General features: G+C 38.1%; 5 protein-coding genes and 1 pseudogene across 7 annotated transcripts; 3 read left to right on the top strand and 3 right to left on the bottom strand.

The window, feature by feature from the left end:
- Positions 1-3889: 3889 nt before the first annotated feature.
- LOC126631302 (secreted RxLR effector protein 161-like) lies at positions 3890-4267 on the bottom strand. Its single transcript, XM_050301477.1, has one exon. The coding sequence runs from the start codon at positions 4265-4267 to the stop codon at positions 3890-3892; it is 378 nt and encodes a 125-aa protein (XP_050157434.1).
- A 422-nt stretch (positions 4268-4689) lies between these two features.
- Positions 4690-12773, bottom strand: LOC126631301 (cytochrome P450 81Q32-like; annotated as a pseudogene).
- LOC126633289 (E3 ubiquitin-protein ligase APD2-like) lies at positions 12625-16472 on the top strand. 3 transcript variants are annotated; one of them, XM_050303865.1, is made up of 8 exons: positions 12625-12874; positions 12970-13196; positions 13331-13427; positions 14796-14873; positions 15004-15224; positions 15290-15368; positions 15474-15774; positions 15874-16472. In XM_050303865.1, exons 1-8 carry the CDS (start codon positions 12772-12774, stop codon positions 15950-15952), a joined length of 1185 nt encoding a protein of 394 aa, XP_050159822.1. In that variant the 5' UTR covers positions 12625-12771; the 3' UTR covers positions 15953-16472. The 3 variants fall into 3 exon arrangements, with proteins under 3 accessions (XP_050159822.1, XP_050159823.1, XP_050159824.1); XM_050303866.1 differs by having other exon boundaries at positions 12627-12874; positions 15299-15368; XM_050303867.1 differs by having other exon boundaries at positions 12632-12878.
- On the top strand, positions 16325-20358 carry LOC126631300 (cytochrome P450 81Q32-like). Its single transcript, XM_050301476.1, has 3 exons — positions 16325-16381; positions 17228-18164; positions 19266-20358. The coding sequence occupies exons 1-3, from the start codon at positions 16325-16327 to the stop codon at positions 19889-19891; spliced, it is 1620 nt and encodes a 539-aa protein (XP_050157433.1). The 3' UTR covers positions 19892-20358.
- Positions 20359-20829: 471 nt separating this feature from the next.
- LOC126631299 (uncharacterized) lies at positions 20830-21282 on the bottom strand. The gene has a single exon (XM_050301475.1). The coding sequence runs from the start codon at positions 21280-21282 to the stop codon at positions 20830-20832; it is 453 nt and encodes a 150-aa protein (XP_050157432.1).
- A 2584-nt stretch (positions 21283-23866) lies between these two features.
- Positions 23867-27133, top strand: LOC126633311 (metal transporter Nramp2-like). Its single transcript, XM_050303887.1, has 4 exons — positions 23867-24620; positions 25197-25333; positions 25430-26082; positions 26403-27133. Exons 1-4 carry the CDS (start codon positions 24025-24027, stop codon positions 26622-26624), a joined length of 1608 nt encoding a protein of 535 aa, XP_050159844.1. The 5' UTR covers positions 23867-24024; the 3' UTR covers positions 26625-27133.
- The last annotated feature ends 300 nt before the right edge of the window (positions 27134-27433 follow it).

The following is a 27433-nucleotide window of genomic DNA, read 5'->3' as shown; positions in this document are numbered from 1 at the left end:
TGACTAAGAAAGTCACTAGATTTCTGGGCATGAACACATAGAGGGCATTTAGGGTTAAATCCCAAGAATTTCATGCCAAAATTCAATATGCAGGATACAGAAGTTGTACTTGAGATTAAATGAAGGTTGAATTGAGTTTGAAGCACCCCAATTTCGTCAAGCCTCAGGTCAACTCATCGAAGAGTTTTTCACCGAGAGGGAAGGGTTGGCTTTCTTCACTTTTGAGTACTTGATCTTCACATGAAACGCCACCATTCGAATCCATAGGTCAAACTACACCTAAAACAGGGATATTTGTATGGATTTCACTCGAAAATGGGCATTGGTGTGGGTGATTCTCTCTTAGAGAGAGTGAGAGTATCATAGTTAGAGAAAGAGTTAGAGAGAAAGGAGAATCTTACGGGAAAAAGGGAAGAACGAGAGAAGAAGAGGGAGACCAAATAAAAGGAGTGGGCCCCTCAAGGCACACTAAATAAGACCAAACCCTTTTTGGGCATTTCACACAGTCACAGCTGTTTTACATAAAAGTTTACCAAACACTATAATACTGTTTTTTTTTTCCAAAATCACTTTTACAAAAAGTTTACCAAACATTATGGTACTTTGTTTCACAGTTGCTTATTCTCACAACACAGCAGAAGTAGTTTTTTTTCAAAGCACATCAATACCAAAGCAACCCTTAATATCGTTATAAACATTAACTGAATCAAATCCTTAGCCAATCATACTTAAATACTGGTATATAGTGTGTATATATTGGAAATAATAATTCAAAAATAAAGCACTAATTGTACTGCATTGCTAATGCTCGTCTACCAGGTTATGCTTCATACATATATTTGTGTCTTTGCATAGGATCATCTCAAGTTAAAGCAATGTAGGACAACTCAATGCTTATTTAAACACACAATATGTCAATTTTGCTTCATGTTTGCAAAACTCAAAATTTTTAATCCATTTTGGTTATTTCACACAACAACCAATAATATGGCTGTTCAATTCAATCAATATATGTTTACTATACATTATCATAGATCACAACAGATTGAGAAATTGATTTACACGAATTTACTTTACCCATTTAAATGGAAATCAAAGGCTACAGACTTACTCATGTAAGGGTTTTGTCATGCATCGATCACATGTAGAAATAACATGGATGATTCTTACTCCCATAGATGACTCAATTACATGCACTACAAACCAATATCAAGTATTTCTATTTTTCCTTTCAATTACTCTCACACACACACACACACACAATTTTTTAGTAATTGATAACTTGATAACAAGAAATCTACGGGGTTTTGGATCAGATTAAACCAAAATAGTGGCAGGTTGATTCCATCAAAATTTAGATGCCAATTAGATTAAAACACGCATAAATATATCATAATTTAGTCAAACTCTCAACCTGTGACTCACTAATTAACATTATTAGTGACATTAACAACAAATTAAACAAAGTATCACCCACATATTTGGTATTAGTTAGTAAACTCAAATACCAACAATCTGGAGACCAAGAACGGGAGATGAAGCGAATGCGGGAGTGGGTGTGGCGTGATTTGGTGCACTTGGGTGTACGCAACATCTACACCTATCAAGAAGATCGTCTTTATCTTTCCTTTTCCTGTTGAAGACATGAAAAACTTGAAATAATTATTAGTGATTGTTAAATGCATGTTTATATCACACCTTTGGGCAAGAGATATAAACTGCCATTGACCTTCATTGTATAGCCATCATTCATGAATCTTATCATGCAATTGTTACAAGTCTTTGGACAAGAATATGGCCTGATCTACTTGATGCCATACACTGATTAAAACTACCAACAATTTATACATCCCCTTCTTTGGAAAAGGAATGTGAACATTTCATGAGTTTTAAACCACAAATATTCTTCCTTTACTGTAATCGAACAATGTTCTTAATTGTTCATATCATTTTACTGCAAACCAAACTGTCATTATAGGAGTAGAAAAGATAGAAACGGATTGTAAACGAGATCGAACCTGATTAACGTAGTGAACAAGCAAACATCTACAAGTGTGATTTCATCTCCACACAGGTATCTCTAACTACTTAAATGATCTTCGATCATGTCCAGTGTGTCGAACAACTTGTTCACCACTGTATCATTTGCTTGTTGAGACTGAGCAAACCCATATCTATGAACTCCATTATTGACATTGGGGTAGATTATGCTATTCCACTTCTCAATCTTATGCTTCATTGGAGTTGGCGAAAGAGACCCAAATTACGAGCAAACTCATTAAGTCCGAAGTTGAACAATTCGATTATATGGTAGCTCTCGTTGCAAGCCACTTCATTCATCTTCGCATACTAAAGCATCGGCACTGTGGACCTCCCGTCGTACCCTCGGACCCGGGATAATGGTATCTCTCATAGAATCCAAAGTGATACAGTTATTAACAAATGAGAAACCAGTAATAAAAAAAATAGTTAAGTACCATGTTATCGCTGTCAAGCAATTTAACTATACAGTGGATCTAGGGCCTGTTAAGTTGGCTTTGATACCAAATGTTGGAGCAAAAATTTTAACTTAACATGAACCCTATATCAAATGTTAATCTATATGAGTAGAAGACTTACCTGTTGAAGACATGGTGGTTGTAAAAAACTCTTCTACTCATTCAGAGACCTTTATATTCTAATGGTGATAGACCCCAAACGTAGAAACCTTTCTCTATGAGCAGGGAATTCATTTATATGATGCAATGGTAGCCAACTTCCATCTATCGTGGAGGGTTGGTTGTTCACCCGTTGCACCAAATCCTAACTGTGTATGGAGTGGCTTTAGAAGCACGTCGGATGTATTTTCTCAATTATACGATGTTGGTTTTACACATATTCAAACTCTAATGATTTGCATTACCAACCTATTACTTCTCCTTTATCACAACTAGTTGAGTCCACATAGGATTCTTACGTGGAAGACAAAGAGGAGGGCTTGGTGGGAGTTTTTTGTTAATTTTCTGCAAATAGTTTTTGAGAAAAAGAAAGTGAACAGAAGAGCAAAAAGTAGAATAAGAAGATTGAAGTTTCCATTGATACGTTGATATGCTGGAGCTGTTTTTCCATTGATAAGTAGATCAATATCTTATTATCTTAGCAGTTGGTCACCATGAGTCAAACTGTTGAAACCCGAGGATGAACACTCAAGAAAACTTGTGAATGAATGTTTGTTTGCACACTCAATAGCTGGGAGAATATCTGTTATTCAATTAAAAGATCAACAATGGCATTAAATAGCCTTACAAGAAACTGAAAGCTAGAAATAAGCATCCTACATTTTTAACAAACCTAATAACGCAGAATACGACCAAAGTTAGAAGCAAATTAAACAACTTGTCCCTAAAGAATAAGGATTATTAACAACTACTGAAAGCAACCCTACAAACTAGGAAACCTAACCCTAACGGATAGGAAATCCTAACAACTTCAACATCCTCCCTTAAATTGAATGTTGTCAGCAATCAGTTTACATCCATGAGTGAGCAAACACCCATTAACTCCAGCAGTTTTAGAAATACATCCAGCTTCAATGCAATGTTTTGGTCATGATATCTGCTACCTACTCCTACGGGGAACATTGAACCAGTTCCACAACTTCATTCTTGGTGAGATCTCGAAGAAAATGGAAATGAACATCTATGTGTTTGCTGCGACCATGCATCACTGGATTCTTTGAGAGCTTAATAGTAGAACTATTATCGCAATAAACCATTGTGGATTTGCACTGTTTGTGATTGAACTGCTGCAAAATCGTTCTTAACCAAACTGCTTGACACGCACTTGATGTTGTAGTTATAAACTCAACTTCAGTTATAGATAAAGTAACCATGGGTTGTTTATTCGAGGACTATGAGACTTCCCCTGAACTCAACATAAAAACATACCCTGAAGTACTCTTCCTATCATCCTGATCTCCAGCATAATCACCGTCTGTGTACCTAATGAGTTCTTCATTTCCTCCCTTCTTATAGAACAACCCAAAATTCACTGTGTCCTTCAAGTACCTCAACATTTTCTTCGCTGCTTTAAGATGCAGCTTGGTAGGTTGTTCCATATACCTGCTAATTAAACTGACAATACACCTTATATCAAGTCGTGTGGCAGTTAGGTACATGAGACTTCCCACAATTTGTTTATACATAATGCTATCAACCTTTATGCCTTCATCTTTTATCATTTTGAAACCAGGAACAATATGATTATGAACTGTATTACACGGGTCCATGTTAAACCTCTCCAACACTTCTTGAGCATATTTTTATTGGCTAATATAGATAACTTCTGACCCTTGTAGCACTTTTAAGCCAAGAAAATAACTCATTCTTCCAAGATCATTCATATCAAACTCAATCATCATAGAATGCTTGAACTCTTTGAACATAGACTCGTCATTCCCAGTAAATATAAGATCATCAACATACAGGCAAACAATTAACATTTTACCTTCATTCATTCTTTTGACAAACAAGGTGTGTTCATATGGGCACTTTTCGAAACCTTCCTTCATGAAATAGGACTCAATGCGGCTGTACCAAGCTCGATGAGCTTGTTTAAGATTGTATAAAGTCTTTTAAAGCTTATATACCTTGTGCTTATGCCCCTTTTGTTCATAGCTAGAAGGTTGTGCAACGAACACTTCTTCATTCAAATCTTTATGAAGAAATGCTGACTTGACATCCAACTGGTAAACTGTCCAATTACTCTAAGCTGCAAGTGATAATATGACACAAACTGTATCCAAGCAAGCTACAAGTGCAAACACTTCAACATAATCCACTTCATATTGTTGATTGTACCCTTTTGCAACCAAATGAGCCTTGTACTTTGGTAAGCCCTTCACCATATTCTTTTTGTTGAAGAATTTTTAGGCCGTTCCAACTCAGGTGACCATATCTACAATGCCACAGTTGAGGTGCAATTGTGTTGAAACATTTTTGTTCTTGTGGTTGTGTACAAGCAAGAATGATGAACATTTTATTTACAACCATTGATGTCTCCCAAATCAATCCTCTCTCAGGATGATAAATCTTGCAATTGCACCTTGTATGAAAATGGCAAGACCTTTCTTTTGCAGTTGCCCAATGCTCAGTAAGTTGTTTTTTAAATTCGGCACATAAAATACCCCAGTGATGACCTGAGATTCCATTGACTTCCATACAAACATTTCCCTTCCCTAGCATAGCCAAACTTTAATTGTTCCTCAACTTCACAAATTTCTTGAAGGTTTAATCAAAGTCTGTGAATATCTCCTTCTTGCCACACATATGGTTGCTGCATCCCGAATCCAAGAACCATAATTCATTTATGTCAACTTCCTCGATATCCACATAAGCCATCAACATCATTTCTTCACTTGTCTCTGTGTAGAAGCCTTTTGAATCCTTCCCTTTCTTGGGGCATTCCCAATGAAAATGCCCAAGTTCATGGCAATTGTAACATTCAAGGGTAGATTTGTCAGGTCCATTCATACCCCTCTCTCGTCATATTTCTCTGAAACCGCTGCATCCATTTCTCCCTCTTAATTGGATTTCATGAGTCACCTTCAGAGCTTGTTCATCCACCATGTGCCTGCCCATTCTCTGCTTGTGCACTAACAAGCTACTTTGGAGCTAATCGATGGTCAAGATGTCGAGATCATTAGACTATTCAATAGAGCACACCATATAGTCATATTTAGGAGTCATTGATCTTAGAATGTTTTTGATGACCACCACACTCCATCTTTTCCCCATGAATCCTCATCTTATTGACTATGGTGAGAGTTCGTGCGAAGTACTCATTCACTGATTCCCCTTCCTTCATATGCAAAACTTCAAACTCTTTGCGAAGAGCTTGTAATTGTGCACGCTTGACTCGTGCGGTACCTTGGTACTTCTACCTCAAGGAGTCCTAGATGTCCTTCGTAGTATCTTTCTTTAATATCGTCTCCAGAATTGATCAATTAATAGCCTAGAGCAAATAGTTCTTAGCCTTCAAATCTTTTAGCCTTTGATCATCAATGGTCTTCTTCTGTGCATGAGTGAGATCCTTCTCGTCTGCTAATGTAGGAATCTTAGTCACCACCAAGCTCCAATATTCTTTGGAGCGCAATAAATTCTCCATGAACATGCTCCAATGATCATAGTGTCAAAATATTAATAACATAAAATTAACAAACACCTAACATTAAATAAATTCTTGCTATTCAAATTGTGCGCCAACCACTTTAAAAAACGGTTAGTTCCCCAATGGTTCCTCTCCTCTCCTCCACCAGAACAATTTCCTCACACCTCCCACTCTCTCTCTCTCTCTCTCTCTCTACCTCTCTCTCTGCAACCTCCCCATCCTTCTTCGCAGCCATGTACCGTCCGATGTGGGCCCACTCAACGCCTTCGGCTGGCCCTCAGCGGTGTCAAGAGACTTGGGCTCGCCTGCTCACTCCTCTGACCCTCTGGATATGCAGCATGTACACATAAATTTTTCATGTTCAAGATCATTTTTCCTTCCACGGATCCTTCCCACTTGTTTTTTCAATTCGATTCCGTTTGGTTTGGTTTTTTCAATTCAATTTTTTTCGATTTGGTTTTTTTTTACTTCAGTTCGGTTTTTTTCAATTTTCGATTCTCGAACTCACCCCTACTTCCAAAACCAACACCGCCAATTTCCGATTTATCAATTTAATAAGACACATCGACCAAGTTCTTCTGAGTGGATGCTTATCATGTAATAATCTTTTCTCTACATGTTACCTTTGTTGGATAAAATCGGGGTCATTTCTTGTGGGTTAGAATTAAGAGAAATAAAAAACGATTCAAAACGATGCAAACTTAGAGAAAAACAGGGGTAGGAAAACATGCATTGACCCCATTTAGAGTTGAGATAGTAGGGCAAGCATTTTTGGGCGTGGCCTGCACTTTGCAAGTAAAGGTTGAGCTCTAGGCATGGTGAGACCAGTCCCTTCACGCATGTCCACCATTTCCTCACCAATTCTCTCCCACTCAAAACACTGAATCAGTGATCCTAGAGTCAGCCCGACTATCCGAGTCGCTAAGCCTTCCCCGGGGCAGCCCCTCCTCCCTGCCCCAAACGGCAACCAAACAAAACCATCTCTTTCCTCTTGTAGGTTATGGAACCTCTCTGGCTTGAATTGGTCAGGCTGTGCCCACAACTTTGGATTATGTTGTATGGCCCATATGTTCATGAACAACATTGTTCCACGTGGGACGTGGAAGCCCCCCACGGTACAGTCCTTTACTGACTCGTGGGGGGCTAGCAATGGGCCTGTTGGGTACATTCGGAGGGTTTCACTGATGATGCCTTGGAGATAGGGTAACTTGGGAAGGTCTGATTCCTCAAGTAGCCTGCAGCTGTGTCCAATGTGGTTATCAATTTCAGTCTGAGCGTTTTGCAAGGGCTTCTGGGTTGTTGATCAAAAGGGATGGAGCCCATTCCATGGTTCCAGATGAGGTGTCTGTTCCTGCTGTTAACACGACATGTGGGTGCAATTGTGCAAAAAACCTTAAGCCATAAGGTCTATTTCATTTGTAAGAGTCAATTTACATATAAGTAACTGGTTTGGTGGAGCGATCTAATATGGGAGAAGGGCTTCTATGCAACTGAAATGCTATTGTTGTGATATGACAAGTTGATCACGCATTGGATTGAAAAAGTCATAAAAGATAGCAGTGCGTTGCCATTTAATACTACATGCCACTAATATTTTCCTTCACTTGTAAATATGAGATTTTATATTCAATTCTCATCAAAAGAAAAATTGAACTAAGTTACTGCTATGTCGTTGTAAGGCTTAACCCAATTCCCACATCTTTAGTGTAATAATATCGTTTGTTAAAAAAAAATAACAATGCATTATTAACTTAGAATAATGTATAATGACATCCGCTTTATTACATAAAGAAAATATTTTTCATTTGAAATATATGTTTAGCTACGTGAAAAGTTGGACATTGACCTTAGTGTAATTCAAAAATCCATGTTGCCAATGTTATATAATATTCACAGGTGTCAAAATATGAAAGGTTTTTTTTTATTCAAAATTATCACTGAGATTAGCATAACTCAACATTTTGATCTTTGAGATTTAAAATCAATAGAAGTGATCTTTAAGACTGTCAATAGTCAATCATTTTGGTATTTTTGTGAGAAATCTCAATTAAATTGATGGTATTTTTGTCAGGTCAACCCCTTTCCTTGAACTGATGATTTCTTCAATTTAACGGAGAATGACCAAAATGATTGATGATTGACAGTTTTAATGACCACTTCTATCGATTTTAATTTTTAGGATCAATGAGTTATGATAATTTCAAAGACAATTTTTAGTAAAAAGTCAATATAAAATTATTTATGAGCAATGCTAAGTAGACAGACGTATTAGACTAAATTTTCTATTATTATATTTCAGAGAGCTAGGTTGAACATTGTATACAGCCAAACAAACTAAAAGATTATCTTTAAGCAGAAAATTAATGCAATATGCACACTCTACAATTTCACATATTTTGGTCAAGAGACAGAGACTTACTTGCATGATGCCTCTTATGATCTCATCTGTATAATATTCAGGTTCAGTTTCTTGCAGGGAAAGCAAAACTTCCACCTTTGTCTTCCTCTTCTGTTCAGAAACAGAGCTACTCTGCAATTTTCTATGTTCTTCAATCAAATCTTGCATGAATCCATCCCCTTTCTTCTGCAATATCACCAACTTCTTCTCAAGCCCCCTTACTCCCAAATACTTCAAAGCTGGCACGAAATCTCCTATATTCGTAGCCCCGCTCAGCTCAAAGGTCTCCGTCACAATCCGCTTAAACCAGTTCGCTTCCTCCAAATCCGCCATATGTTCTCCGTAGTACCGCTTTCCGGCGATTATCCTTATCAGAACATTAAGTGTAAGCTCAAAAAACGTTGACTTCATCTCGAAATTCTGAAATTCACGGCTGTTAGAACCTCGGAAAAACAGGCAAATCAATGACCTAACTTCAGCTGCACGGATGTCGTGAAACATCTGGAGGCGGTTGGACGACAATAACTCGAGGGAGGTTATGCGTCGTAGGTTGCGCCAGTGGGAACCGTAAGAGGCCCAGGTGAGGGAGGTGTAGTTGTGTCCGAGGTGTTTTCCGGCGAGAAACTTGGGGCGGTTGGCGAAAGCGATGTCATTCTTGGTTAAGCATTCCTCAGCCGCGGACGGTGAGGATACGAGGAGGACGGGGCGGGAGCCGAATCGGAGGTATGTGATTGGACCATATTTGTTGGAGAGTTTGGCAAGTGTTCTGTGCAGGGGTTTCTTGAATAGGTAGAGATGGCCTATGATGGGGAAACAAAGAGAAGGGCCTGGTGGGAGTTTTTTGTTCAATCTTCACAGGTAGTTCTTGAGGAAAAGGAAGATGATGAAGAGGAAAAATGTAGTAGTAGGATGGTGCTTCCATTGGACGTGTTTGATGTATGCAAGTTGTTTCTACTTCTTTATATAATCTACTAGCCTTCATGCACGTGCTCACGCGCATGCAGAAGACATTTTCTGAATCATATCGTGCTACACAACACGACTTATACGTTTTAAATGAATAATATTAGACTATGCTAGAAGAAATCCCTCGTAAACCAATCAAAGTAGCTGAATTCACATAATAAAATCGGTCTTTCAATTTTGATCTACATTCTATTGAAAATTTACATTAATAATAGAGAAAATAATATTTAACAAACAAAATTGAATCACATTATTGCTAGCCCATTGTGAGGTACTAATTATTAAAAATAAAATAACAAAAAAAAACTGTACATGAAAAAGTTAAATATCAAAAACACTGCTTATCACTGTACAGTTAATAGTTAAATATTAAAAACACTGTTTATATGACAAAAATAACCCTACCACATTTGATGCATTATTTTAGGATGACTTTGAAGTTTTTTGTTTGAGGGGCATTTATGTCCACTTATTTTTTTTGTAAAGCCTGTGACCCAAAAAACCACTGTTCAAAAGCCCTGCCCTCTTTATATATAGATTAAGATATAAGCATGCATTACATGTATGCCACTGTAATTAAATCGTAACTCTGTGAATGATATGGAAATACCTTAAAAATAATATATGGAGTTACAATTATATTAAGTTTAACGGTGCAAAATATATTTAATTAGTTAATGAAAAATTAAATGTCACTTTATCTTGGATTTTAGTCAACTGATGAGCATTGATAAGAAGCAAGAGAAGTATACAAAATTTAGCGATGCTATGTAAAAATGACAATCTCAAGTTTTAGCAGGTGGCCACGATCGAGACCGATAGACCCTAAATGACATGATCCAATTTTCACAAAAAAAAAAAAAACACAACCATCGCCTTCGATTCAGAGTCAGACGCATTCCGAAGGTCAGACTCAATAACTCAATAATTTGACATTGGAAAGGGACATGAAGAACGGGTCAAACGCACCCGAAATCAGATGAGACGCGTGTATCAACATACGAAAGAACTCAAGCATTTCACATTTCGATACCAATCCGATGCACTCGACGGCTGAGCTCGACCACGAGACCTTGGAGCTTCCGTCATTTCCAATCGAAGGGGTTATGTTTAGCTCCTGTTCAAATTATAATCTTGTAAAAAATTATTTTTAAATTAACAATGTCAGATTATATTTATATAATATCTTTAACCGAAGAATGATATATTTTAGCCCCTCAATAATTTATTATTCTTAAATTTGTTCTTTAACTTTATTGATTAATTAAATTAAACTACCATATTTCTAAATAAGTAACTCTCCATATATATATTTTTTTAATCTCATTAACACTCCACAAATTGTTGAATAAACCTCACATACTTAATATACCTCACATTTACTTTTTCAATTAAAAATTATCTTTATACACCCCACATACCTCTCCATAATACCCTTACACCCCCACATTCTCAAAACACACATTGTATTTCTATATGCACCCCAATTTCTTCAAATTTTATAATACTCATTTTTTAATTTTGATGGATTGAATCTAGATACCCTGCTGTTCCTAGGCTAATTACTTCTATGATTGACTTGTTTTTCGTTTCCAGCTTGAGAACATATTATCATTAACCGATTTGGACGCTAACACTTATCTTAAAAAAATTTATCTTTGTGCAGATTGGAAAATCTTATGTCACTTCCAAACTCAAGAATTATCCAAACTCAAGATCTTATGTAACTTTTCTATAACAAAAGAAATAAAAAATAAAAAAGAATTATTGAAAGTTTCAAGTTGTTGGCATTGCAATTCACAGAGCTAGTTCAAAGGCATAAGTTCTGAAGTTTTTCGACATAGTAAATGCCGGGATGTGATCAAATGTGTGGTTGGAGAGAAAATAATTTCTTGCAATCACAGTGATCAATAGCATTGGCATATTCATAGATATTTTGTTAGGGTTTTCTCAATCAATGTGTTTGTAATTTCATTAGTTAGGATTTTGTTCAACAATGGAGGGTGGGAGGGTTTTGATAATTGAAGAAGATAACTAATATGTTAAAAGTGATGTGGGGTGTATTTGGAAATTTCTTATTTTTTTTTAAATTTAATAAGGTCGAATTTGTTATTGTATAGTAGAATAAATAAGTAATTTAATATTAAATTTTTTGTGGGGTGCATTCAACAATATGTGGGGTGCTAATAAAAAAAGCCATAATTTTTTGGAATGTTATGTTTGTTTTGCTTCAAAAAAAAAAAGTTTTTGGATTGAGTTTAAGAATGTGAAGAATTGAAATAAAATGAGGTAAGATATTATGGAATGGTGAAAATGATGTAGAAATAGCTTAGATATTTATAGAAAAAAAAAATTAGAATTTAATTTTTTTTTTAAATTTTGTCCAAAAAAAAAAATCAAAAATCCAAGGCTAACCGACTTCAACTGACATTTGCTAGCGAGTTGCTAACAGCTTAGGCCCCTCAAACGGGCTGGCTGGCTGGCTTAAAATGCCCAGCCTGATGGGTCCCCTTTTCTTTTGGCATAGACCTCTATTGGAGATTTTTTTGCTCATTTCACTATATAACATAGCCCATAGCCCTATGACCTGATCCATTGGAGATAGCCTTAGGCTTGATCCCGAGACCTCAATGCCCAAGCCTAAACCAAGACCTGGTGCTCGAGAACTAGTCGCTTAAGACACTAGCGCCCAAACCCGAACATGAGACCTCGGTGCTCTGACCCAAAACCAAGTCATAACCTAGAGATCTTGGATACTCAATGCTCATTATCAAACATGCTCAAGATTGCAATAAATGATACACGGCTACACCACTTTTATAAAAGAAATTAATCGACCAAACCATTTGGTTATATAAGTATTTCCATATTATATAATGCATCAATTTAGATAAATTTAATGTAATTAACCTACAGTTTGTCGAACAAAAAAAAAAACAGAAGTGTTGACTCGAAGGTTCCTATACAAAAGTGTTGACTTGAAGGTTACAACTAAACAAGTACAAGGTTATCCCAAACCGAAATTAACTAACACCTAACATTCAAAAAAACTTGCCATTCAAATTTTGCGCCAACCACTTTAAAAACGGTTAGTTGAGCTATGGACGAACGGGAACCAACGGAACTACCAAACGCAAAACTACTAGTCTTCTTCCCCCAATGGTCTCTCTCCTCCCTCCACCAGAACAACAATTTCCTCTCACACCTCCCACTTTCTCTCTCTACCTCTTTCTGCAACCTCCCCACCCTTATTCGCAGCCATGTACCGTCCGGTGTGGGCACACCCTACGCCTCCGGCAGGCTCTCAGAGGTGGCAGGAGACTTGGGCTCGCCTCCTCACTCCTCTGACCCTCTGGATATGTGGCATGTACACATAAATTGTTTCATTTTCAATACCAATTTTCCTTCCACTGACCCTTCCATCTCAACAAAGCATTTCACTTGTTTTTTTTTGGCAGTTTCGGTGAGTCTCCGATACGGGTACTATGGCGACCGCCGGATGGAGCTCGGGTCGAGCTCTTCGCGATTGATGAAGGCTAGTGCTGTGTTTGTCAAACATGTTGAAGTGAGAGATGTTGACAGGAAAGGGGTTTCTCTCTATGCTTTTTCTGAAGAGCCTAAATTGAACTGCCAAACAAATTGGAGTGTGCACAATTACTTGATCATTCGATCGTATAATGGCAAGGTAGGAACTGAAAATTTACATTTTAAAATTAAATTAAATTGTTTACTTATGGTTTTGGACTTTTTCCCACATTATGCATTTGCCCTCCAAATTATTGATTTGGATTTCCAGAGGGGTTGAAATTTTCTTTTCAGGGATTTTCCTTCTGGTTAAACAAGGGTTCAAGTTTGTCCATGAGATTGGAAGCTCATGCTACTACCTTAAATCAACTACAAGTTGCTATGCTTAAAGGTTAGTTCCAATTTGAAATCTGTTTTCTCGACCAATTTTGTTAAGAGATATTTTGGATGCGGTCCATAATCCTTAATATTCTCTTATTAAAACCTTAATAGTATTCAAAGTTTGATCAAGGTCCATTGACTTTGTACACCTCATTATATTACTATTAATATTTTATGAGATTTATAATCCTTAATATTTTATGACTTTGTATACCTCATTATATTACTATTAATATTTATATTTTTATAGTTTTGATATTAATTGTTTGATATTTTATGAGATTTATAATCCTATAATTTAAAATCCCTCATTATAATACTATTAGAAACGGTTACAATAAAAAAATTCAAACATTTTGATTGAATAAATGGATAAAAGCTATGTAAAAATAAGAATAATAAATGGCAAAAGAATGTATCCATAGTGTTAAAAAAAAAATTGGTACATTTCACATATAACAAAGTGGTACATTAATAAAGAAGAATGGGTACATTAGAAATAAATTAGGGTACAAATAAAAGATTAAAAATTATGAATACAATGAATTTTTAAAAATATAGGCGCTAAAAGAAATTAATACATGGGTACAAAATAAAATTAAAAAGAAAATACTAAAAATTAAAAAAAAAAATGTTGCAAATTAAAAGTGGGTACAAACTAAAAATATAAATATATGATACAAAGTTTAGGTATAAAATATAAATATATCATATGTAATTTTTATATCATTGATTAAATATACAATGTCATGTGACGGTATACACATGGGTACAAACACAAATATAACTTTAAAAAATATGGGCACAAAAGGAAACTAATATATGGGTACAAATTAAAAATGAAAATAAAATTGGTACAAATTAAAAAATATTTGCAAAATAAAAATTGGTACAAACTAAAAATAAAAATATATGATAAAAAAATTTAGCCATAAATATAAATATACTAATTGTAACATTTTTAACATTAAAGGAATATATTTAAAAATAAAAATATTTTATTATTCAAATAATTAATGATGTTATTAATACCCAAGGACCTTGATAAAAAATTAAAAATGAATAGGATTTTGATCAATAGAGTAACAAAAGAAGAATGTGAACCTAATTTTTCCTTTTGTTAATCAAATTTGTTCACCAACTAACACACGTTCATGTTTTTATAAGCAAATAAAGTTCATGATGGACCCAATTTATTTGTTTATTTATTTTCAGTTACATAGTGAACTTTGAATAAATTGAAAAACTGTCATGTCATTTAATGAACAAATTCAACGGAAACTGTCACGCATTTCACAAAAAAATATCGTCTTTGTTGTTTGCATCTTATTTAGGTTTTGAACTCATCTTAAAACAAATGTAACGCACGTTATGACAGGGGAACAAAATATCGAAATATTGCAGCCGGAACAAACAAGTTCTCAGGACAGCCTCGCCTTCAATGAACCCAAAATCGGTAACCGATTCTCCGTTTTCGAAACTATTATTCCACAATTAGATTGCAGAAAAAAGAAGTGTTCTTAGGCCTAAAAAAATGATCACGAAGTTTATTTGCAAAATGATCATCATAAGGGTTTTTTGTTCAGGTAAAGAAGCCGAGTACAATATTGAGGAAGATGACAAGTATTACCTTGAATTCATAAGCACAAATCCTAATAGCGTAATTGTATCAGTGAATGTAAGCGTTTCATCAACGATGTATGATGTTACGAAAGCTAAGGACGTCTGTTCAACAACGAAGGGGTCCTGCCGGCTCAGCCTTGTATTCCCCAATACTCACTATGTCATACTAACCACACCTAACAATGTAAGGCCTGATTTCATAAATTGTCTCAAATTGTTACTAATTTTGTGCCAACATAAACAATGAAGTCATTGCAGGGAGATCTTGGTGACTGGTACATCGAGCTTTCGTTCGTGGCTCGTGTGGTAACCTACATTGCGATTTTAGGTACGAAATTAGAAACAGACCTCAGCTCTGTTGATCTTTCAGTATCTTTTATCAGTAATCTTGTAATTGTATCAATTATTGGTCTCATTTATGTCCAACTTCCAGGATTTATTATGGTGGTTGTTTTTCTGATATTGAAATACCTTGGAGCCTGTGACGGTGATGATAGAACTTTAGTTGAAATAGCAGTGGAAGAAGTTAATGAGACTTACCCTATAGTGCCACAGAAGACGCTTCTTCGACAGACATACGGGACAAATGAAGAAGATGAAGATTCAGGAGCTTCTAGTAGCTCCTCGGAGGAATTATATGATGAGAAATTATGCGTAATTTGTTACGATGAGCAGCGCAATTCCTTCTTCGTTCCTTGTGGTCACTGTGCCACCTGCTATGACTGTGCTCAAAGGTACATATACCGCTATAGATACACCGCTCACTTTCATGTTCTTCTTTCACACATGTAATGTTTTTGTTTTCGAGAATTTTACCGAAATGCATCTTGCAGGATCATGGATGGGGAGAATAAGGTGTGTCCAATATGTAGAAGGCTCATCCACAAAGTGAGAAAATTGTTCAATCCCTGAAGCAAAGGTCCTGCTTGGGAGATTTTGCGATTTAGTGTGATTGAGAGGATTTTATTTTTTGGGTGTGGAAAGTGAAGAGTTGTATACGTGCAGAATGAGTGCAATTAAACTCTAACTTGTGCCCACAACCACTGCCTAATTTTTCAATATACCACACAAAAAATTTCTTTTTCGAATCAAACTGCGCGGAAGAGAGCGATCGAGTGTAGTTTATTCATCAGCAAACACTGGAGCATGGAGAAAAAGCTGTTATGTGAACTCTCTAATGGAGATTGCCTCATGTTTTTGAAAAATTTAATCATTTGCAGAGTTGTATACAATTCTTCTGTCTTCCTTGAGAAGAAAAGAAAATAAAACAAAAAGGGTGCACTAATGAAGATTAATTCTAGTTTCTATGAGGAATGTCTAGGCGTCACGTGTTTGATATCTGTTTGGATGTAAAATTGGTGTACGGTACTGGAACATTACCGCCACGTGATATAATGAAATCACTACAAGTGGATGATGGGTTTATGCTTTAGGTTAGTATAGTATGATCAAACAACATATTATAACATCAAATGATTAGTGAAAGATCCCTAATTATACTTGGAGTCCTTAACTTTACAAAATTGTCGGATTGTACCAAGCTTCTACTACTTGGGATTTTCAGCATCTCCATATGTATGTTATATGGATTGGCTACAAATTAGAATCTCAAGCGGCTGTCCTAGTTGGATAGCATCACCATTTGTACATTTCCCCTTGTATATTACCAATTAAAAAACCCACACTGATTAGTACCAGATTATATGATCTTATATAAATTCTTATTATGCAACAAATCAACAACAACAATCAAGCCTATTTCCGCTTAGTGGAGTCAGTTGTATGAATCCTATAAGATCATTGCGCAAAGTCTTTTGTTAGCTTCAAGTACTTCATAGCTTTTCTTAAATCTCTTTCCAATTCTTACTAGATCTTCCTCAACCCTTTTTGACCTGAGCCTCCGGCTCATAGTCGCATCTTCTAACTGGAGCGTCTACAGGTCACTACCTTAACCGTTTTTCTCTCATTTATCTTCAATTGAAGTCATTCCCACTTTACCTTGGATATTCTCGTTCTTAATCATATCCTTTCTCATGTGCCCCCACATCCAATGAAGCATTCTCATATCCACTTCACTCACTTTTATTATGCAAACGACATATTTAAAACTTATCTAAATGCGATACAAAAAATACAAACTTAGGTAATGCAACTATGCCCACGTCTGCTGATCTTATATAAATTAAGTACATTAGTGTTGCAGACATATTCAACATACCAATGGAAACCTCATTCTACCACTACATTTTGCTCTTCACCATTTTCCTTTTCTTCAAAAACTATTTGCAGAAATATAACAAAAGACTCCCACCAAGCCCTGGTTTCTCTTTGCCCATCATAGGCCATCTCCACCTCATCAAGAGACCCCTCCACAGAACACTTGCCAAACTATCCGAAAAATACGGTCCCGTTTTGTACATCCAATTCGGATCGCGCCCCGTCATTGTTGTGTCCTCTCCCTCCGCTGCCGAGGAATGCTTCACCAAAAACGACGTCGCTTTTGCCAACCGTCCCGGGCTGCTAGCTGGAAAACACCTTGGATACAACTACACCACCCTTGTTTGGGCCTCTTACGGCACTCACTGGCGCAACATGAGACGCATAGCTTCGATTGAACTGTTGTCATCTCACCGCCTTCAGATGTTTTATGGCATCCGTGTGGAAGAAGTCAGGTCACTGCTTAGCCGGCTTTTTCGAGGTTCCAAACCCGGTGAGTTTCAGATTTTAGACATGAAGTCGACGTTTTTTGAGCTGACTCTTAATGTTTTGATGAGGATGATTGCTGGAAAGCGGTATTTTGGGGAACAAACAGAGAAATCGGAGGAAGCTCAGTTGTTCAAAGAGATTGTCATAGAGACATTCGAGTTGAGTGGGGCTACTAATATCGGAGATTTCATGCCGGTTCTGAAGCATTTGGGAGTAACAGGGCTTGAGAAGAAGTTGGTGTTATTGCAGAAGAGGAGGGATAAGTTCATGCAAAATTTGATTGAAGAACATAGAAAATTGCAGAGGGGCTCTGTTTCTGAACAGAGGAGCAAGTCCATGGTGGATGTCTTGCTTGATCTGCAAGAAACTGAACCTGAGTACTATAGCGATGAAATCATAAGAGGCATGATACAAGTAAGCTTTCTCAACCAAATTATACGAATTACTCCAATAAAAAACCATCAAAAAAATTAAAAAAAAACGTTTCTAGCCTCAACAGTTTTCACAAAGTTTCGCTTTTGTCCCAGTAATTTGATTGCATCAAAACAAATTTATTCCCTGCAGTTCGTAAATTGTTTCAATGCAGAGGATATCAGTCAACTTCTGTTTAATTTCACGCGAGACAATTAGACAGAAGTTGACGGATGTCCTTTTACCAAATACATGGACGAAAGAGAAACTATGTGAAAACTAAAGACATTAAAAACGTGTGTTTGGTAGATTGTTCTAGTACAAGAACATCCGTCAGCTTCTCTGTTATTTCTTGTACAAAATCCATCAAACCTAGCCTCCTATGTGCCATGTGCCATGAATACGAAGTTCTCATAGACATTCACAAAAGATGATGGATGTCCTTGGACTGGAAGAATTTGCAAACTACACATCAAATTCGACACAATTGAAAATATAGGGATGAAAGTTGAACTTTGTGAAAACAACATGACAATGCTTGGTTTTAACCGTTTAAGGCCCTTTGCACACATAGGTGATGCTTGTTGTGCCTTGGTCCGTTCATTAGTGCGGAAACGAGATTCAGATTACAACCTCACCAAAATCACACTCAGTTGAACAGAATAAAATATAAGTGTGAGTGAAGTGCATTCGGATGAATAAGTGTGGTAGAAAAATATAGAGTGAGGGCATCAGAGAGCATCCAAGGGGGAGAGCATTCGGCTCTCCCATGGGAAAGCATGGGCATGAGTGAGAGAAAATCAAGAGAGCTAGAGTGAAAATTATTCTAGTGAAAGAACTCTTGGGGTAGAGTGAGGCTCTTGGGAAAATTCTATGAGTGGGTGTACAAGGGATTTGGGATTGGGTTATGTCGATTTAACTCATGTGTACTTGTACTGTTATTCTCATAGTGAAGAGCAATATCTCTCCGGGGACGTAGGCAGGATTTTTGCCGAACCTCGTAAATTTCTCGGTGTCTTTATTTCTTGTATTTTATTCTGTTCAACTGAGTGTGATTTTGGTGAGGTTGTAATCTGAATCTCGTTTCCGCACTAATGAACGGACCAAGGCACAACAATGCTATCAGCAGGGACAGAAACCTCAGCTGGAACAATGGAATGGGCTCTGTCACTCTTGCTCAACAACCCTGAAACCCTAGCCAAAGCCCGAACTGAAATCGACATCCAAATCGGAGAAAGCAGGCTGATTGAGGAGTCAGACTTTCCCAAGCTTCCCTACCTCCAGGGCATCATCAACGAGACCCTGCGGATGTACCCAGCAGACCCATTGTTGGTGCCCCACGAATCATCGGAGGAGTGCGCCGTGGGAGGGTACCGTGTTCCACGTGGCGCAATGCTGTTGGTGAACACGTGGGCTATACAGAACAATCCCAAGCTGTGGGCACAGCCTAGACAATTTAAGCCAGAGAGGTTTTTGAACGTTGGGGAAAGAGATGGTTTTGTGTTGTTGCCATTCGGGACCGGCAGGAGGGGGTGTCCTGGGGAAGGACTAGCAATAAGGATGGTTGGGCTGGCATTAGGGTCTTTGCTTCAGTGTTTTGAGTGGGAGAGAAGTGGTGAGGAAATGGTGGACATGAGTGAAGGGACTGGCCTCACCATGCCTAAAGCTCACCCTTTACTTGCAAAGTGTAGGCCGCGCCCAACAATGTTTGCCCTGCTATCTCAACTTCAATAAGAGTACCCACCCTCCTCATCTATTCACCGACTAAGAGCATCTCCAAGAGTCTCTTTAAAACCTCTCGAGTCTCGGCTAGCTATTTTAATAACACGGCCGGTTAATCAAATGTTGCTCCAAGAGACAGATAAAGATCATTCATTCATTTTGTAAGATTGCATGTTTAGAAGGGTGGTGGTGTGGTAGGTCAATCTGATCTGATAGAGGGTGCGGTGAGTAGAAGGCGCTGATAGTGTGGTTGCAGGTTGGGCTTAGGCACAAATAGGGATGGTGCGGAGCTGGTAACTTTCCCCGTGTTTCATAAGTTTATGGAGGAGGAGAATAAGGTGTGTCCAATATGTACAATGCTGATATACAGAGTGGGAAAAATTGTTCTACTCCTGAAGCAAAGGTGTTGATTGGTGAAATTTTTTTTATCAGTGTGATTGACAAGATTTTATTTTTCGGATGTGGAAAGAGAATAGTTGTATCCGTAGAGAATGAGTGCCATTAAACTCTAGTTTGTGCCCAAATCCACTGCCTAACTGTTCAATAGGCCACACAAAATTTTCTTTTAAGATCAAGCTGTGCGCAAGAGAGCGATTTGGGTGTGGTTTGTATATCAGCAAACACTAGTGAACTCCAATGGAGATTGCTCATGTTCTTGAAAAATGATCATTTGAAGAGTTGTGTATAAATTCTTCTATCTTATTTCTTATAACCATCTCGTGCTTGCTATATGATTGAAAATTGTTGTATGATCCTGAAACATTGTCGTGACGTCGTATAATCAAATAACTGGTCATAATATGCGTGTGTGTGTGATGTACGGATTACTAGAACATAAAATTAAGAGATACAATTCACTGTTTTCTTTTAAAATCTTAATTGAATACAATCGCTAATTAAGAACCACATGAACTGAATTGAGAGACGAACAAAAAACAATTCTGAATCTTTCAATCCCAATTTACGTCTGTAACGAGTTGATTAAAGAAGCCTCTCCTTAATTTTTTGAAGTAGACCAATTTTCTGTAGTTCAGCCAGTTCATCTCGATCACGACAGCCTCGTAAAACATCACAACCGGATGATGCCTGTCCATGATTTGAAACGTATACTTGATGCCCCCCGGGGCAACTATCTGGATCTTCATCCTCGTTAAATGTCCGGACACAGACTTCTTTGTCTGCTCCTCCTCCCCGTCGAATTGTTTGTTGTACTCCGCCACCGCGAATTCCGCCATCTTTTCCACGTGGGGATCGGACCTTCTCGGCAGCAGACACCCATCGCCCAGTTGGTAATCGTAACGGTTTCGGGGTCGATTCAGAACAAAGAGGAGGCCAACTAGCGTGACGACGGCAATCAGTGTGAGTGCGACGACGAACACCCTCTCACCGTGACGACGGATCATGGTAACTTCGGCAATGCAGGCGTCGATCTGAGTTGAAGAGCAAGATTGAGAGAGAGAGATTGGCTGGGTTTTGAACATTTCTTAATATTTACAAGTAATTCTAGGAAATAGTATTCCCGGTATTTCACTCGGAAACCGTTTGATTTCTTGATCTTACCCAATCACTGTTGATTTTTTCAAACTTGCCCAGTACTTTGAAACGGTTGGATGCAACGGATTGGCTTGGACATAACTAATATTAAAGATTGACTTGGATTGCCTTGGCCATCACCATTTCAATGTTTATATTATAAAAATCATTATTGGATTAAATCACCGAATGCATTCTCAAATCATAAAAATAAAATTCTATTTGTCGCTTTTGTTTTTCAAAATAGTCCTTCAAAAATTGTTATGTAAAACGTTATGAGACCGCCCCTTATATGGTATAATCCGGAAACAAAGATTATATCATTATACAAGTGGAATGCGCTGAATCCGCAATAAAAAAATTTCTTTGCTGTGAGTTCATTTGTACCGGTTATTTAAAGCATAAGTTGAAAACCCATCGATGGGAAGGAGAGCCACTTTCACTTTGTGTTCAGCAACTGGTGGATTACGGCATGATCTTGGAACTAGGATCATAGAAGACAACCACGATTATGTCGTAATTTATTGCTTTATGATGCAATGTCATAATCGCTTGGGATCGGCCTTTCAATACATTAGAGCAACTCCAGCGTTGCTGGTTGCTTGGGGGACAGGCAAGGAGAAAGGGCCCGACTGCCGGGGGATGGGGATCCAGCATTGCTGGTTGCTCGAGGGACAGGCGAGGAGAAAGGGCCCGAGCGAAAGGCCCGGCGAGGATTGCCAGCCCGAGAGCCTAAGGGTTGTGTGACGTATGGCTAATGTGCGGCATCGATGCATGCGCTCGGTGTTCTCTGCGTCCTCCTTCCTCCTTCCTCCTCGTCCTCCTTCCCCTCCTCGCCCTCCTTCCTCCTCAGTGTTCCATGGCTGCTGCTAAGAGAGAGAGAGAGAGAGAGAGAGAGAGAGAGAGAGAGAGAGAGAGAGAGAGAGAGAGAGAGAGAGAGAGAGAGAGAGAGAGAGAGAGAGAGAGAGAGATAGATAGAGAGAAAGGACCGGTCCTCCTTCCTCCTTCCTCCTCGTCCTCCTTCCGCTCCTCGTCCTCCTTCCTCCTCGGTGTTCCATGGTTGTTGCTGTGAGAGAAAGAGGGAGAGTACCGATCAAAATTAGGAAAAAATAATAATATTTTATGGATTGGGTGAGAAAAATAATAATATTTTATGGATTGGGTGAGAAAAAAAATATTAATATTTTATTTTATTACTAATTGCTAGGGTGAAGAGTTTCAAGGGTGGAGATGCAAATGACAATTACTATTTATTAAGGGTAGTTACTGTTCACTAGGTGTATTGAATAGTGGATTGTCAGAGGGGAAGACTCCAAGGGTGGAGTTGCTCTTATGAAAACAACACAAAATAACCATATCCTATAACTTTATACTATTAATTGTGGTTGGTTCTGGGTGTGAGATTCCATAAACTCCATCATCTTACATCAATCACAGTGTGATTGCTCTTTTTTTTTGTTGACCACCGACCATAAGCCCAAAAGAAAGAAAAATGATTACATAAGAATATCACGAGATCACGAGACTCCAGTTATATATATAACTATCAATCGACGATAAAACGGAAGAACTTGCTAAAAAAAGACTAAATTCCAACTGCATGATAAATCCGAACAAACCAATTCATCCATAACTAAATTCTTTTGACGACAAATACGAGTTTCAAATTGCTTCTTTGATATGGCCGTACCTCAAATTGATAGAAAAATACTGTGGCAATTGGCATAAAGCACATTTCTTGCATCTCTATACAATCCAATCAAATCCAACAGTGGATTGCATTATGTGCGCCAAATGGCATGCATTTTCACCCATAAACCAAAGGAACGGTGCTCAATTCGGCTCACCATATCATTCCTATTTAGACTTTGGAATACTTCCATTATTCTTCAAACAATGTTCAATCTTAAATGATAGCATACAAAATTTGATGAAACACATTCCAAATTTATATTCTACCTAAATAGATAGGTGTCATTTTTATAGTTGTTTGGGTGAGAGAACTCCAAGTTCTACAAGAGTGAGAGTTTTGAGTAAGGAAATAACAAATATGTCCCTGTTGCAGGTCGCTATCTCTACTCTCACTACACCTTCTAAAGTGATCACCACCCCCACCCCCAACTCTCATCCCAATATCATTACTTCTGCCACAGTTAAAACAATTTATCGACCAATATCACTCATTTATATAATAATGTCTTTCATCAGAAGCTCTAAACTTCGTATTCAAAATTCATCAATGTAAACTTTGTCATCCATTTATAGCAAAAAAAACTAAAATTAACGTGATCCATGTTCCTTATTCCATGAGGTGCCCAAAAAAAAAAAAAAAACTCCCATAACTACAAAGTTGCCAATATGAACACGTGTCAACCTCCTAATGGCCACAAACACAACATATTTCATCTGCAACAAACATTTTCTCTTTTCCACGTCAACAAAAAAACCGTCCATAAAATGCCAACTCCACAGTCCACAAAATCCGACCCATCTCACCGTCCGTCCGTTTAGCAGCGCGCAAATCCAACACTATCTTCAACAGTTCACCACAACTAATAAAATAAAAACGCCGATACGGAAACGTTTCGGTTGACGACTGACAAACAGAAACCATGAGCGCCCAATTGCGAGAAGACGACGACGAGTCGTCGAAGCTGCGAGACGACGCGGACGATGACGAAGCCAACCGCCTGCTGCAGCCGCAGTCCCTGTCGCTGTCGTCGTCGACATGGGACGACGACGAGGAGGTGGCGTTCGAGGCGCGGGAGAAGATCCTGATCGTCGACGATGCCGTCGACGACGAATCCACGGCGGTCCCGCCTTTTTCGTGGAAGAAGCTTTGGCTGTTCACCGGACCGGGTTTCCTGATGAGCATAGCGTTCCTGGATCCGGGCAATTTAGAAGGGGATCTCCAGTCGGGCGCGATTGCCGGTTACTCGCTGCTATGGCTTTTAATGTGGGCCACCGCCATGGGACTGCTGGTCCAGCTGCTCTCTGCCCGGGTCGGGGTCGCGACGGGTCGGCATTTGGCGGAGCTCTGTAGGGAGGAGTATCCGAAATGGGCCGTGTTGGTGCTCTGGTTCATGGCGGAGCTGGCGTTGATTGGGGCGGATATTCAGGAAGTGATTGGGAGCGCCATTGCGATTCAGATACTGAGCCATGGGTTCTTGCCGCTCTGGGCTGGAGTTCTGATTACGGCTTTGGATTGGTTGGTATTTAGTAATTACTTTTTTTAATCTCGTTTTTAACTCTGTTTTAAGTCTTGATTTGGGATTTGTGTTATCTCTTCTTGTCAAATGCTTGTTGATTTGTTCTTGAATTTTGGTTTTCACTGCTTAATTATGTTGATTTAAGTGGATCATTAGGTGGGGTAGGGATTTTTCAGCTTGATTTTTGGTTGAATCTTTATCTTGTAGCTAATTTTCTATTGATTGAAAGGACTTATGCTATTTATTGGGACAATGAGCTGATCAAGTGGCATTGGATTGGAATTGGTTTAGATTTCAGCTGTTGACTTTAATATTCTCACCATTAAACCTCAACTTTTTAATTAAAACTCAAACTTAATTGGTGATTCATGGTTTCAAAGAGTTCGATTACTTATCCGTGAAAATTGCATATGGATAAAAAATTGCTTATTGTTTCGTGTTAAAATCATGTATAAAATTGAAAAGTTCATGGCTTTTTCTTATGGTGAATGGGTATGGGAGTTAGCTGCTCAACTTTGGCCGTGTAGGGATAATTCTGTTAACTAGGGTTTTGTGTTTTCTCTTTCGTGCAACAGTTTCATCTTTTTATTTCTTGAGAACTATGGGGTGAGGAAGTTGGAAGGTGCGTTTGCAGTTCTCATAGCAACTATGGGTTTGTCGTTTGCCTGGATGTTTGTTGACACAAAACCGAGTGGGAAAGAACTTTTAATGGGTAAAAATTGTACCTTACTATGCAAAGTACACGCTGGAAAACTACAACACTATTGGCTGTACTGATATGTGTTGATCCACTTCCTCCTCCTTGCAGGTATTGTGGTTCCAAGACTTAGCTCGAAAACAATTCGGCAGGCAGTAGGAGTTGTGGGTTGTGTCATTATGCCACACAACGTATTCTTGCATTCTGCTTTGGTACAGTCAAGAAATATTGATCTGAACAAGAAAGGACGGGTTCAAGAGGCACTAAACTACTACTCAATTGAGTCATCAATTGCACTTTTGATCTCCTTGATGATCAATTTGTTTGTCACCACAGTTTTCGCCAAGGGATTTTATGGTACTCAACAAGCGGAAAGTATAGGACTGGTAAATGCAGGTCAGTATCTTCAGGAGAAGTATGGAGGAGGGTTTTATCCGATTCTTTATATCTGGGGTATTGGGTTGCTGGCGGCTGGACAAAGTAGCACAATAACTGGAACGTATGCTGGGCAGTTTATAATGGGAGGCTTCCTTAATCTTCGTTTGAAGAAGTGGCTGAGGGCATTGATCACGCGGAGTTTTGCAATTGTGCCAACTATAGTTGTAGCAATTATCTTTAATAGATCTGAGGCTTCGTTGGATGTTTTGAATGAATGGCTTAATGTGCTTCAGTCGATTCAGATTCCTTTTGCCCTTATACCACTTCTTACCTTGGTGTCCAAGGAGCAGGTCATGGGGGTCTTCAAGATTGGACCTGGTCTCGAGGTATGTTGTTAACGTTGTTATTCTACCATTTTGGGCATACTCTTTATAGATTTATGTGTACTGTCGTATTGTTAGTTTGGTTTGCTCTATCTATTCGGTAATCACTTGTCATGGTTGACATTGATCTTGGATTGCTTTAAAATCCACAAATTCAGCTTTCATATTTCTTTTCGACTCTAAAGAGAAAACATCTATATAGATTTTAGAATAAGCCGATCTGCCTATGGTTATCAACAGCTCATTTTGCATAGTAAAAGAAAATTTACTTTTCGTAATCTGAAAATTGGAGAAGCATTTCATTGACAAGATCTATGTTGCAGAAAGTGGCATGGACTGTGGCGGTTTTGGTGATGGTGATCAATGGTTATCTGTTGTTGGATTTCTTCATTTCTGAAGTCAGAGGAGTGTTGTTTGCTCTTGTGGTCTGCAGTGGCACAGCTGCGTATATAACATTTATTGTATATCTTGTTTCACGGAGTGGTGCCCTCCCTCCTACTTTTTTCAGTTCACTGTTCAAGAGGTTTGCAGATTCAGGTAACTGAATCAACATCCACACGATTGCAAGGAGCACGGAACATCTGAGTTGTGTTGCGGACCAAATCAAGCCAGTTAGGTGCGAGGGTCCTCTATACTTTCAGGAGTGAAGCTCTTTCGACGTAACATTCTCTAACCTTGGTGCATTTGTAAGAGTTACATCTTTCTGAATCGTCAAAGTATCCAGACTCATTAAAAATGAGTATACAAATTTAGACAACTGAACACCGTTGTATTATGGAGCTACACACAATCATCTTGTACATGTCGACAAGTGAAAACAGAAAGTATTCTTTTCTCTAGTTTAGTGGACGGACAAAGCATCGTTGCAATATTCGGGATGGATTTCTTTCCATGTAACTGATGTAACTTTCGCCTCTTTAAAATTTTGCTATCAGAACGAATTGCTTTGTTATTCTTGAGGTAACAGTTTTATCTTGTACCATAGTGAAACCGGTAAATTCTTGTTATTCTGAGGGTATCGGTGAATACAAAATGAGGAAGTGAAGCTTGCAGATGTGTTTCGTATCGTTTTTTTTATCCGATTTTGCATACTCAATGACCTTTTTTACAGATTAATTTCCTCAGTTCAGATTCTTCAGACAAATTTAGTCGCTGCTTGTAGACCTCAATGAATGGTTTCGAACATATAAATCACGATATGATCTTTAATTTTTTGCATAGATGATTATTACACGATGATTACGAAAATGAACTGTTCCGATTTGTGAGAGTGTGTATTACAACTTACAAGGGTGAGGCATAAGGGTCTTATTTAAGCAGACCTCTAAATCTTCCTCGAGAAGATGTTAAGCTT

The sequence above is a fragment of the Malus sylvestris genome, chromosome 8 (genome assembly GCF_916048215.2).
Source record: "Malus sylvestris chromosome 8, drMalSylv7.2, whole genome shotgun sequence".
NCBI classification, from domain to species: domain Eukaryota; kingdom Viridiplantae; phylum Streptophyta; class Magnoliopsida; order Rosales; family Rosaceae; genus Malus; species Malus sylvestris.
The sequence above is the reverse complement of the archived record's forward strand: the minus strand, read 5'-3'. Positions and strand labels throughout refer to the sequence as shown.

Excerpts from the sequence above, each read along its gene's own strand:
- LOC126631299 (XM_050301475.1), bottom strand. The coding sequence starts at position 21,282 with ATGATCCGTCGTCACGGTGAGAGGGTGTTCGTCGTCGCACTCACACTG.
- LOC126631300 (XM_050301476.1), top strand. The coding sequence starts at position 16,325 with ATGAAGATTAATTCTAGTTTCTATGAGGAATGTCTAGGCGTCACGTGT. Across the intron at positions 16,382-17,227 it reads GCGTCACGTGTTTGATATCT|TACATTAGTGTTGCAGACAT; the intron begins GTTTGGATGTAA and ends ATATAAATTAAG. Across the intron at positions 18,165-19,265 it reads AAGAGGCATGATACAAGTAA|GCACAACAATGCTATCAGCA; the intron begins GCTTTCTCAACC and ends GAACGGACCAAG.
- LOC126631302 (XM_050301477.1), bottom strand. The coding sequence starts at position 4,267 with ATGGACCCGTGTAATACAGTTCATAATCATATTGTTCCTGGTTTCAAA.
- LOC126633289 (XM_050303865.1), top strand. The coding sequence starts at position 12,772 with ATGTACCGTCCGGTGTGGGCACACCCTACGCCTCCGGCAGGCTCTCAG. Across the intron at positions 13,428-14,795 it reads ACAAGTTGCTATGCTTAAAG|GGGAACAAAATATCGAAATA; the intron begins GTTAGTTCCAAT and ends ACGTTATGACAG. Across the intron at positions 14,874-15,003 it reads CTTCAATGAACCCAAAATCG|GTAAAGAAGCCGAGTACAAT; the intron begins GTAACCGATTCT and ends TTTTTTGTTCAG.
- LOC126633311 (XM_050303887.1), top strand. The coding sequence starts at position 24,025 with ATGAGCGCCCAATTGCGAGAAGACGACGACGAGTCGTCGAAGCTGCGA. Across the intron at positions 25,334-25,429 it reads TGGGAAAGAACTTTTAATGG|GTATTGTGGTTCCAAGACTT; the intron begins GTAAAAATTGTA and ends TCCTCCTTGCAG. Across the intron at positions 26,083-26,402 it reads AGATTGGACCTGGTCTCGAG|AAAGTGGCATGGACTGTGGC; the intron begins GTATGTTGTTAA and ends TCTATGTTGCAG.